General features: G+C 43.8%; 1 protein-coding gene across 1 annotated transcript in view; it reads right to left on the reverse strand.

The window, feature by feature from the left end:
* The window catches only part of HYDIN (HYDIN axonemal central pair apparatus protein), a 589,624-nt gene that overhangs the window by 160,619 nt on the left and 415,715 nt on the right, over positions 1–13,290 (reverse strand). Inside the window, 5 exon segments of the mRNA XM_043981230.1 lie at positions 2,854–3,063; positions 3,607–3,771; positions 3,883–4,002; positions 4,528–4,618; positions 5,621–5,782. Coding sequence (XP_043837165.1) covers positions 2,854–3,063; positions 3,607–3,771; positions 3,883–4,002; positions 4,528–4,618; positions 5,621–5,782 — 748 coding nt within the window.

Below are 13,290 nucleotides of genomic sequence, written 5' to 3' on the forward strand. Positions count from 1 at the left end.
CCCTTTAGATCGAGCTTTGTTCTATATCACTCTCCTCCATGAGCTGCAGCTTCCAGCCAGACTGAGTTTGACATTCCATCTCCCACCTCCCCGAATTTTCATAACCCTCCCTTACACCTTCTCTTTTCCTCGAAATGTTCCTCTCTTCCCCTCCTTTGCCCAACCCTCCCATCTCCTCTCTTCTCCTCTCCTTTCCTTCTCCTTCCCTCCTCTTTCCATATGGAGAATCATACCCTTACCTGCAGGTGCTCTGCCCAAAGGCATACAGATTTGTCTGCAGAAATCTCACAAGATTTCTTGGGGTTTACCTGCAAGATGTCTTCTAAGAACTACTCCTTAAACCTAAATAACTCTGGTCCTCACTGATTGGTCAACAATAGGTCCCAACCCAGGCCTCATTTTGTCACTGTGTGGCCTCTTGATGGCTCAGGGTGGGCCTAAATAGCAATAGTATCTCTTTAGGTCAGAAACCCTGAGGGTCTCCCCACTTTTCTATTTTTTTAACTAGTTAAAAGAGGCCTTTCTTTGACTCCTTTCTTAGCCTTCAGCCCTCCCTCCCTTAAATCACTCCTAGGTAAGGGTCCACTTTGAGAAGAACAAGGACAAACAAACAAACAACCACCACCACCACCACCACCACCACCTAGCCTTAATCACTGAATGAGTGTTGCCTCTTAAAAGGCCAAGGTCTCCCTACCACTTCTTGCCACTGGACCCTGATGGTCCCATGGCTATGCATAGGCCTTCCTCACTTAAATCCAGTTCTTTGGGCCTTGTGACATAACCTCTGGAAGGACAAACAACAACAACAATGCTTGCAATGTACTTCCTCCTCCTCTCTGCTTGTCAGATTCCTGGTCTTTCCTCAAGGATCAGTCTAAGCACTGTACTCTCTATGGAGTCTCCCCTGTACCACCAGTTATTATGGCTCCTTAAATTCCCTTCTGTTAGGGGCAGCTAGGTGGTGCAGTGGATAAAAAATCGGCCCTGGATTCAGGAGGACCTGAGTTCAAATTTGGCCTCAGATACTTGATACTTATTAGCTGTGTGATCCTGGGCAAGTCACTTAACCCTCATTGCCCCACAAACAAACAAACAAACAAAAATCCCTTCTGTTTGCCTCCATCCCCTAATAAAATCCTTGCAAGCAGACAAGGGCTCATTTTTTGTCTTTGTATACTTAGCTCTTCCCACTGTGCTTTGTGGGCACTCAATAAATGGAATTAAACAATACCCTGTTTGCTCACAAAGAGATTAAAATCTACTTGGGGGAGGGGGAGTATAGGTAGAAGAGAGCAACAGGTACATACCTAAAATAGCCAAAAATAACTCCCAAATAAGAAATGAACAAGTATGTGATAATATAATACAGACCACATATACAAGTGTTTTGGGAATTCAAGTAAGCCAAAGATTGGGGTGGGAATTGGGGAAGGAAGGGTTCTTGAGCTAGGAGGAAGTAAGTCTTGAGTCAAGTTGTCTTTTTTTTCTGTTTGTTTGGTTTTTTTTAGTGAGGCAATTGGGGTTAAGTGACTTGCCCAGGGTCACACAGCTAGTTAAGTGTTAAGTGTCTGAGGCCAGATTTGAACTCAGGTCCTCCTGAATCCAGGGCCAGTGCTCTATCCACTGTGCCACCTAGCTGCCCCATTGAGTCCAGTTTTGAAGGATGCAGAAGTTTTAGATGGGCAGAGAGAAAGGACCAGGGAACAGTATAAGTGAAAACATGGAAACAGGAAAAGTCTATTTGGGAATGGTAAATGAGCAAAGTGCTTGGCACATAATAGTCCCTTAATAAATGCTTGCTCATTGATTGACTTATCAAAAACCAGGTTGGGTAGTTATAGTGTGCCCAGTTAATGGAGCGATCTTGAAGACCAAACTGATGAGCCTTGATTTTATTCAATAGGCTGCAGAGTCACTGTCGTCACTCACGTAGGGGAGTGATGATAATTTAGGAAGATAATGATCATGATAATGATAATTTAGGAAGACTCTGGCAGTCTTATGTAGGATTGATGGTGGTTGGGAGAGACTAGAATTAGGAAGGCAAGCTAGCAAGTCACTGTAGTCATTTACATGTGAAGCCATGAGGCCTTGGACTATGGTCATCTCCGTGGACATGAGTGAAGGGGCTGAATCTGTGAAATATTGTGGAGAATGAATGAATAGGACTTACTGATTGATTGGCTAGGCGGATGGAATTATCTAAAGTGCTGAGGTTGTGGAAAATGGGGGATTGAGAAGACAGTGAGGACAGAAATGGGGAAGGTGGAAAGAGATACCGTTTGGAGGGGAATGATGCTGAGCTTAATTTTTTTTTTTTTTTGCGGGGCAATGGGGGTTAAGTGACTTGCCCAGGGTCACACAGCTAGTAAGTGTTAAATGTCTGAGGCCGGATTTGAACTCAGGTACTCCTGAATCCAGGGCCGGTGCTTTAACCACTGCGCCACCTAGCTGCCCTGAGCTTAATTTTTGACATTTTTTTAAAAGCTCTGAGTAAAGCAAATCAAAATGTTCTACAGACATCTAGAGATGTGGTTTGGCAGATGAAAGGTATGTCTGTTAGATTTGGAGAGGAGTACTTGGGAGTCCGTTAAATTGTAAGCTCCTCCAGGGCAGGGACCATCCCTTGCCTGTTTTTGTACCCCTGACTCTTAGCACAATGCCTTGTACATAGTAGGTGCTTCATAAATATTTGATTCAGTGATTGCTTGAGTCACAAGGTGATACTGGAAGTTGTGACTATGCACTCCCCAAGAAATTGAAGGCAGAGGGAGAAGAGCAGAAGATTAAGGACTAGGACCAGTTTTAAGGCAAGGATAGAATGAGTCGCTTGGAGTTGACTCACTGTACCTGCAGCCCGTAGTTAATTTCCTTCGTGTCAAATTTATAGCTGACCAATGAAGCTTCTCCTTTCAGTGTAATTTCATAGGTGGGGCCGCCCTCCACTTCACACAGGGCTTTCACCTGAGCAATGATGTCACAGTGCCCATAAAACGAGAAGGATACTTGGTGGCTACTAAGGGGTGGTAACACTCCATAGAGGGGCAAGATGTCAAATACCTGTGGGGAAAACCATGAGGTATGACAATATTAGACTAAATACTGCAGAGCATCCCAAAGGGTAAAGTTAAGTCAGTTTACAGAACAATTATCAGAGGATCACAGATAGAGAGCTGAAAGGAACTTCAGAAGCCAGCAAATCCAACCCCCTCATTTTACAGATGAGGAACCTGAGGCACACAGGTTAAATGACTTGCCCAGGGTCACACAGCTAGTGAGTGTCTGAGGCTGGATTTGAACTCAGGTCTTCCTGACTCCAGGTTCAGCTTCCTACTCACTGTGCCATTTATGCAGTTAATTTTGAGCAGCGGCATATAAGACGGTGAGGCTTCCTTCCATGTTCTAGAGATGACTTTCTAGAATTTTGAGACAGTTGGAAGGAGCCAGCAGTTCAATGGAGCCAGCTCTGCTCTGTGCCAGGCATTGGGTGAAGCAGAGAGCTTACTAGACAACATTGGGCTTCCCATCTCCAGGTGACCTTGGTTGGGGGGGTGTCATCTATTCCAGCCCCTTCATTTTCCTTCCTTGGAGAACAGGAATCACATGGAAGAGATCTGGCCCATTCTTGCCAGCAATCCCTACAGAATGAGCTGTGGTTTCCGCTTGTGTGGTATCCAGGTTAGCACAAGGTGCAAGCAGGAACTTAAGATGCTGAGCATATTTTATAGTCTTGGTACCAAGGACTTCCAACTCCTTGAGTATCTGGACCTAAAGTTACACTGGTGAGGGACAAGGTCAGACGAGGAGCTCTTACTGGGGGACAGAGGAAAAATGAGGGAAATTCTGCACAAGAAGAGCAAGCACAAACCATGAACTTACTTCTTCTACCCCAATGGTAAGTGACTCGTCCTGTTCAAAGACCCACAGGGAGTCCTGGAATTCCACCTGGCTCTGGGTTATTAATGCTCTTTCTACATCTTCGAGGCTTGGTTTCAATGGCTAGAAATAAAAAGGCCATGGGAAAGCTAGCACGTCTTTGCTCTGGAGACCTATGCCTGGGCCCATCCCTCATCCCTTGGCCCCACCTTCATCTGTAACATGAAGTGTTCATGGATACCTATGCCTGGGCCCGTGCCCCACCCCTTGGCTCCATCTTCATCTCTAATATGGAGTGTTCAAGAACTCCATTCCATTTCTCTCTTTAGGCTTTGCCACTAATACTTTCAGGCAGTGGGGACAATAATCATCCACAATATTCCAGAACACTGCAGTTTTTCACCTTAGAGAAAATGCAATTGATGCCATATAGAAGCGGCAGGGCTGCCTCCTGGTACATCAGATGTTGGAAGGAAGGATATCCCATCAGGGCAGCAACTGTTGCTATGGTACTTAATCCTACTCTAATTAGACCCTGTGGTGCTCCTAGGGACTTCCTTTTAGGCTCCTGGCCTACACTCTCCTCTATGAAAGGGGTCCTTCTCTTGTCGGTCCATTACTAGGGAGGGGAAAAAAAAAGCACTTTACTTCTGTATTGTCTATGGTGACTACATCTGTTGGCTCTGGAAGCTTCTTTTCTCCTTCTTCGTTCATGTCATTCTCATCCAGAATGATATGCCTGGAGAATTTCATCAGATATTTGATAGTTAGGTGGGTTGGTTACCAGAGATCAGCCTTCACTTGAGGAATGCTGTCACCACCTTCCCCTAAACCACATCCCTCTCCCCCTCAGCAAAAAAAAAAAAAGAAAAGAAAAGAAAAAGAACAAATTAAATGGAAGAGCAAGGAAATAGCATTATTTGAAAGAGACTGTCTTTGGTCGGAACAGCTCCACAGACCGTGATGGGTACCACCTTCTTGATGCTGAGCAAAAGTAGGGTCGGTGGGTGCTAACAATAAGAGCTATCCTCTAGTACAATAGTTTGCCTTGGACCATAGTGCATTTATCATTCCTGAAGACCTTCAGAGAGGCGCTAAGTGGCTCCTGGTCAGGGGCGATGTGGAGGGAGATGCATGTTTCAGGTGAGCATTGGCCTAGGGGGTACCTCTGAGGTCCCTCCTAACTCTGCCATTCTGTGATTTTAGGTAGGAAGCCTAAGAGCTCCCCTCCATTTCCTTCATCATCCCCTACCCCACCCTCTGGCTCCTTACACGGAAAAGGCCAAAACCTTCAGCCCAACAGGAAAAATGCCCATTGCTTTGGAGGTGTGTGGGGGGATGAAGACCACAATGTAATTTAATAACCAGACACTGCCTTATTCTGCTTTTGAGGTCATGTCTGCACTCTATATAAAGTCTTAGGGAAAGTCAGTAGTTAACCAGATATCTGATTGTGTTCCAAAACACTCAGTAAGAGAATAATTTATTGAGAAATGCCACAGTGAGGTTGTGCCCAGGAGGGGATATTTTGCTCCACCCTTGTCCATGTAGTAATCTATATCTGACCTTGGATAAGAGGTGATGGAAGAGCAATAGCTCATTTCCATAAGAAAGGGAAGTGATGTCTGTGTCTGTGTTTATGTCTACTTTGATGTACATGAGCATGTCCCTGTCCCTCGCTATACATAAAGAACACTTGAAAGAATTTTTGCTAACTTTGCTTCAAAATCTCTATACTTACTCAACAAATTCTTCTGTATCGATTGCTCCTACATTTGGTGGAACTGGGGTTGCTGGTGAAGTTGCTGGTGCTGGGGTCACTGGAAGTAAATCTGCTTGGGTCTCCAACCGTGACCAAACACGAATTGGGGCCGTGTATGGCTTACGTTGCCCTGTTACAAACCTACAAAATCAAGTTATAGTAAGAGTCTATTTCCAGAAGTTTGTAATCAGGCTAAGGGGAGAACCATGTTTCTAAAACAAATGGCCAAATTCTAGACTTGTGGTAAAGAAAGACCATGATCTCAGTTAAAGATCTAGAATTTGGTGATCAGAATCGCCCCAAATGTTCAACAAAGAGTTCTGTGCTCAGTCCCCTACCCATAGAAGGAGGGGAGGAAAGAGAAGATAGTTCTGCTAGTTGTGGCTTAGAAAGGCCTAAGTGTTTATTTTATATGTGTTTGTGTGTGTGCACGTGCATGCACACATGTGTATGTATATGCATATATATCCAATATAAATATAGGTACCCCTATATGTACATATACATGAACTTGTATGTATACACACATGCAGTAACAATTGAAGTCTTCCATTAGGCAAAGGGAATGACTTGTTCATTTTCATCTGGTTTTACCTTCAACCTCAACACACATTTATTAAGAGAGCTCACAGTTCAAATATTCAAATGATCTGTGATCTCATTGACTTGGGATTTCTGCCCCACCTTGCAGCTGTGCTTGCCCATCTTATGTAACTCTTGTCCATGTTCTCCAAAGATCTTGACACAGGGGGTTCACCCAACATGGTGGATGCTCCCTCCCCTTTGTCTGGACATTTCGAGGGTGCCAGGAGAGCACTCGGTCTACCTGTGATCCTTGCTCTTCCCCTGTGACCAGCCCATCTCCTCTTCCTGTCATATAATGATATCCTTTGCTCCTACTATTATCTGGAGTTCCTCATTGATGATGCAGATAGCCCACACCTACCATTCAACTCATCACTGCCCTCCATCTTTGGGGCCAGTGGTATTCCCTGTCTCATTGCCATGTAGCAATACCCATCAAATGTTAGTATTGAAAAGATGGGCCTTTCCTTTCACAGGAAGCTTGGGATAAGTAAAAGTGTTTGTAACTTCCTAAAAGCAATCCGGTTTGCCTTTATCCTTTTCGATTCTAGGCCTACCTGCCCGTGTAGCTGTACTGTCTGTTCCAGATATGCACTCTGTTGGACAAGCTCAATAGGATATTCATCCAAATTGCATGCATGTTAAAATAGGGGGAATAGACATTTTTCATCCACTTGGGCTTTCCTGTGTGGATAACAAGGTTAAGCTCCGTTGAGTGATTACAGATCTCTTCTAGGAGTCTCCACAATGTCTTGATGCAATCAACACAACGTCACCCACAGATACGAGCCTCTGGAAGACTTTATGACCCCCAGAGAATGTCTTTTTGACCTGACCTCTGTACTGCATCTTCTCCACGACCTTTGGCAACCAGCCACTTCCCCTTTCATGCCTCATCTGAGTATTATCATCCACATTGTGGATGACCGTTGTCTTTACTGACCACAACTCCAAGATGTCCAGTTTGTTACAACTTCTAAGGAACCTTGAATGATCTCTTATGTTTGTGCACACTCACAAGATATGAATGTACGGAGGGGAGACACCTTGCTGTAAAAGAGTGCATGAGGTTGTGGGGTGTTTTGTTCTGAATCAAAGGCCTTTTCACAATCAATAAACACAGGCCATTCTTCTATTGTCTACATCTACCACCTACTGCCCCCAGGAAGATCATTTCTGTATGAATTGTGGATATCATCATTGGGAGCATTAAGATGAAGTAAGCAGACTTTCACAAATGGAATTCAACAATGGAAATCAGTGCTAGATGAAGACAAACACAACGGCTCCATTATCTTTGTTGAGATTATAGTCTAGCAAGGGGATAGCATATATCTACAAATAACAAAGATATAAATTGAAACATGATTAGTGCATCAGAGAATTGAAGTGCAGAACAAGTGCAGTGAGAAGTGGGAGGGAGCTATTCCTGACCAGGATTATCAGAGAAAGTTCCATAGAGGAGGAGCTGTGATTTTTACAATAGTTCCGCAAAGGAGGTGCTATTATTATCCCCATGTTACAGTTGAGGAAACTGAGACAAACAGGTTAAATGACATGTTTTTGTTTTTGTTTTCGTTTTCTGGTGAGGCAATTGGAGTTAAGTGACTTGCCCAGGGTCACACAGCTAGGAAGTGTTAAGTGTCTGAGGGCAGATTTGAACTCAGGTCTTCCTGAATCCAGGGCTGGTGCTCTATCCACTGTGCCACCTAGCTGCCCTGGTTAAATGACTTGTTCAGGGTCACCCTGATAGTAAATGGCTGATGCTTGATTTGAACTCAAGTCTTCCTGACAGCAGGCCCAACCTCTATCCACTGTACCACCAGCTACCTCCTCTCTCAGTAGAGACTGGCAGGGTGTGGTATGGGAGAGTAGAAATAGGAGACACTGAGGAAAACCTAAGGACATATAAGGATGCTGGGGAAGTAGAGGCAGGCAAGAATGATTTACTTGACTCAAACCACCTGGGATAGTTTTTGTGAAAAATGTGAAGGCCCTTCTGGTCTTTAGCAACAGAATCTACCCTTTCCCCCACACTGGACATACCTATTATAAATAACCCTTTGGCTTGGACCACACCAGCCCAGAAGATAGAAAGAACAGTGGGCCATCCTTGAGCTGAATCCGATAATTATTTGGGGGTTATCACCACAGCCAGGGAACTTGCAGAAGGGAGAAATCCAGAATCACTTTTAATCCCCTCGGGTAGCCAAGAGGCCTGAAGCAACTCCATCAGTTCACAGATCTCAGAGCCTTGGTAACAAGAGCCCCTCTCATCCCAAAGTCTCAGACTTCTGGGACAAAGTGCAGAAAAAGGACACAATGGGGGTGTTTGCAGAGGAAACACACAAGGCCACTGCCTGAGATTAGCAGGGAAGGAACCATCACCTTTAAGAACACAGGAAGCAGGAACGACATTGAAGCAAGGTGCCCCTTAGGCTTGTGGATAGAGCAGAGGGGTGAGGCTGCCCCTATTAACCTTGTAAGCATTAGAGAGGGAAGATGGCTGGGGGGTAAGTGTTGAATTTGTGCTAGAGGGACATGGGCTCCGTGTGGATCTAACCTCGACACACTATTTACTTCCTGGGTGGCAGTAGGCGAGGCATTTAAACTCTAGACCCATAAAGGCAGAGCATTGAATGAGATGATGTCTGTGTCCTTGCCTCACTGCCCTAGCCAGGAGCCATGGCTTGAGGCAGAGCAAGAAGGCAACTTGGACACTGTCTAGTCCAGTCCCTCTCATTCTACAGAGGAGGAATCGGAGGCATAGAGAGGGGAGGTCACTGAATTGTAAAGTAGCAGAGCTGGGATCGGGGCCTCTGCCCTGGGTCCTCTTTTGAATGCTCGTAGCTCCCTCTCTTAGGGTACACAACACATTCTATCTTGCAGTAGCATCCTGTGTGTAAAACCACTCTCCCTGCCAGGAGAATTCACCCTTCTTGACAAGGGCAGAGACTGCACAGGGCCTTGGCATCAATGTTTGTTGAGTTATTGGAAGCACTGCTTCCACTAGATCAGGGGACTAGTGGATGGAGAACCAGTCTTGGAGTCAGAAAGACCTGTGACCCATACTGGCGGTCGGACTTCCCAGTGTTCCTGGAGTCTTTGGAAGACTGTTCGTTACAGATCTACATTTGTAGAGGAGCTTTCATCCTAACACATGGAACCTTGGCTGAATTTGAATCCACAAAATTTCCTCCTCCAAGGATGAAGCTCTTTTAAAATGCAAGGAGGGGAATCATGCACACTCTAGTGTGAATTAGTTTATAAGATTGCTTTTCCTGCGCAGCAAGCCAAGGGGCAAAGGAGAGGGAAAGTTAGGGAAGCAGAAGAAAACTGAAGAAAGGAAAGGGAGGAGCATCAAAGACAAATTTTGCTAAGCCTGGAATTTTGCCAGGTCTTGGACTATGGGGGGGGGGGGGGTTGGGTTGCTATACACTCCCCAGAATGATCAGGAGATGGTTATACCTGGTGCTTGGCGAAACACTGAAGTTGTCAGGAAAAAAATGATGCTGTCAAAGGGACACAATCATGACCCAAACTGAAAAGACATTTGGAAAAATTTAAAAAAGACTCATCATATTAGCAAAGTTATTGGGATCCGATTTCATCCTATTCGTAAGGCTCAGATGATTATTTCCACATTGTGCTGACCCAAACTGGACGAGATTCAGTTATTTTTAAAAGGAAATCAGGCCGCAAACAAGAAAAATCAATAACCCTCAGATCCCCGAGCTATTCAACTACAACAAAAACAGCAGAACCATCAGAGTAGTAAGAGATGAAAAATTCCCTTTGGCCCAGCTGGGAGAGAGCCGAGTGAACACTGATTACCACAGTTTATTACCAGCCCTGATTTGGGCGAGGCAATTTCCACTTTCTGACTTGATTTTCAGCTCCCGGGTGCTTAGAATCGATACACTCTTTTGTGCTGCACATTTTAAAAATTTAAACACATTTACTTCCTTTCCCTTTCTGTTCATTAGAAACACTTCAGTGCTGTGCTTGAAATGGACATCTTGTGCTTCGCTTAAGACTTTCGGTTATTGTTAGATAAATTTGCTGTTTGGTTTCTCCATACTGAACAGATGACTACAGAAGTGGTAGAAAGCCAGCTAAGGAGATGGGAAGACGGCATCAGCGCCCTAAGAAGTCTTCCTTGGTCTTCATTCCCCCTTTTCTGCAAATGGTAGGAAGTCTCTACCTCATCTGATCTCAGAGTATAGAATTCCCCACATACTCTGACCATTCTACTGTGTTCATTTGACAGCTAGGTGATCCCAAGGTGGAGAACGGAGCTAGGAGTCAGGAAGATGTGAGTTCAAATCCTGCCTTGGACACTTGCCTCACTGTGTGACCCTGGGCAAGTCAGTGAACCACTCTCAGCCTCAGTTTCCTTATTTGTAAAATGGGGATAATCATAGGACCTACCTGACAGGATGGGTTGAGAGGATCAAATGATATCACACAGCTAGAGTGCTTTGCAGATCTTAAATGGATAAATACTGGCTCTTGTGTTATTGTTTGGTGATATTATCATAGCAATTATAATTTTTGGTTACTTCTGTTATCTCACCTACCAGAAGGTAAGCTCTTTAAGGGCAGGTACTATCTGATTTGTCTTTGCATCTTCCCTCCCTGCAAGAATAGCACTTTCTTCATAGCAGGCATGTTTGATGAATCAGCTCATGGATGCATGAGTGAATGACTGAATGATAAGTAGCACGATGCCCACCAAGTGCATGGCCCCTTGCTAAGCAGGCATTGAGAAGGACACAAGAGAACTAGGGCATGTGCCCTGACCTCCAGAGTTTACTGACCCCTCTGAATGGCAGTGCCTTCCCTCTGTTAATGATTTCCTATTGATCCTTTCTATGGCTCACTTTGTACCTATCTGTTTATACGTTGTCTCTCCCATTAGATTGTGACTTTTGCCTGTTTTGGATCTCCAGTGCTTGGCACAGTGAGTGCCTGACACAGAGCAGGGATTTAATGCATGCTTATTGATTGGTTATGATCTAGTTGAGGAAGAGAGTAAAATTAAGTAACAATTTAGGGCAGAAAGACTGGTAGAGACAGTCTGTTCCACCAGTTCAGAGAAGCCCAAAAGTCTCCCAGAAGCGACAGGGGCTTCATCAGGGCCCTATGGAAGGAGAAGATTGGCTGGTATCCAGTACAAGGTAGCAGGGCAGAAGGAGCGCCACACTAGGACCTTGGGAGACCTGGGTTCTGGATCCAGCTCTGCCATTCGCCATCTAAGTATTCTTGGACAAATCCCTTAATCTCTCAGCCTCAGGTGTCTCATCTGTCAACTGTTGATAAAACTACCCTATGATAACAATTATGTATAATTATACATATAATATACACCTATATTATATATATAAATACACATAATTGTTCATGCAACATAAATAGATTGCATATAAAACATAATTATACCTACTATATATAGTAATATAAACATATAATTATAGTGCAATGTATATTTTACATGTAAACACAATTATAATATTTAAACATATTACATACAAATGCATATATTATACATAAAATATGCACAGTTACATCTAAATACATGCAATAATAATAATCTATCTCAGAGTTGTTTGAAGCTCAAATGAGGTGATACGTGTGGACATGCTTTGTGAATTGTGAATGTCTCTGTGGTCATCTATTCATTCAGTTTCCTTCCTAGAAGATAAGGATGCTTTTTAAAAAGCAGATTTTCTACTGAAAAGACAGAAAGTGTCATAATAAGTGCTGTTGCTCAAGTGTCCTTTATCCTTGTAAATCACTGATGTTTAAGATGCAAAATTCCTTCTTCTACCACCAGTAGTTGAGCATAGTTGAGCTTGGGTCATTCCATTTGAAACAGGCAGAAGAAAAAAGGCAGCTAAGTGGCACAGTGGATATAGTACTAGACTTGAAGACCTGAGTTCAAATCCTGCTTCAGAGACTTAACTCACTGTGTGGCCTGGGGCAGTCACTTCACCCTTCTCAACCTGTTTCCTCATCTGTAAATAGGAATAATAATAGCACTTACTTCTCAGGGTTGTTGTGAGAATCAAAAAGAGATAATATTTGTAAAGTGTTTGGCTATTGTAATTATTATGCCACAAATCCATATAAACAAACAAACAAATGAATGAATATAAATATATAACATATAAAAATAATAAGTGCTATTATTATTGATAAACAATTCATAAGTTTGAGCTAGGAAGACCAGAGTCCAAATCTGGCCTCAGACATGTACTAGCTGTGTGACCCTGGGCAAGTCAATTAACATGTCATATCACTTTCCTCATCTATAAAAGGGGGATGGGGGCAGCTAGGTGGTGCAGTGGATAGAGCACTGGCCCTGGCGTCAGGAGGACCTGAGTTCGGATCTGGCCTCAGACACTTGACACTAGCTGTGTGACCCTGGGCAAGTCACTTAACCCCAATTGCCTCACCAAAAAAAAAGGGGGGTGGGGAATAGCCTCTTTCCTAGGGTTGCAAAGAGGATCAAATGAGATAATGTTTTTTATGAGGTAACATTTGCTTAGCGCAGTGCCTGGCATACAGTAAGCATTGTAGAAACGTTTGCTAGCTACCTTCCTCCTCTGCAGAATACCTGTATCCCCTCATTATGTCAATTGTTGAACAAGTGCCATTTCCCACTGCATGATGGAGCTCCTGAGAGCCTGCCTAATATTTCCATCATTTCTGATTCATAAACTGGAGGGGATGGTCCCCAAATCATCCCCTTCTCTTTTCAGCATCTTCACACTTACTGGTGATTTTTATACTCATTTTCATTCATCTGACTTCCCCATGTTTTGTTCTTTTAACCTTTTATTTCCTTTGCCTCCACACATGGCAAACTTGCTCCAGATTACAGAGCAAATTGGCTCCTCTTTCTATGACAAACAGAATTATTATCATTACTTTAAATTCTTTTAAAAATGTGTCTATCAACTGAGCCTGTGAGCACATGTGCAAAGCCCACAGACACATTTCCATATTTATCATCCTGGCCTTGAATCTGTGGTCTTCCACAAATGTGATCCTCCCACATC

The sequence above is a fragment of the Dromiciops gliroides genome, chromosome 2 (genome assembly GCF_019393635.1).
Source record: "Dromiciops gliroides isolate mDroGli1 chromosome 2, mDroGli1.pri, whole genome shotgun sequence".
Classification (NCBI taxonomy): domain Eukaryota; kingdom Metazoa; phylum Chordata; class Mammalia; order Microbiotheria; family Microbiotheriidae; genus Dromiciops; species Dromiciops gliroides.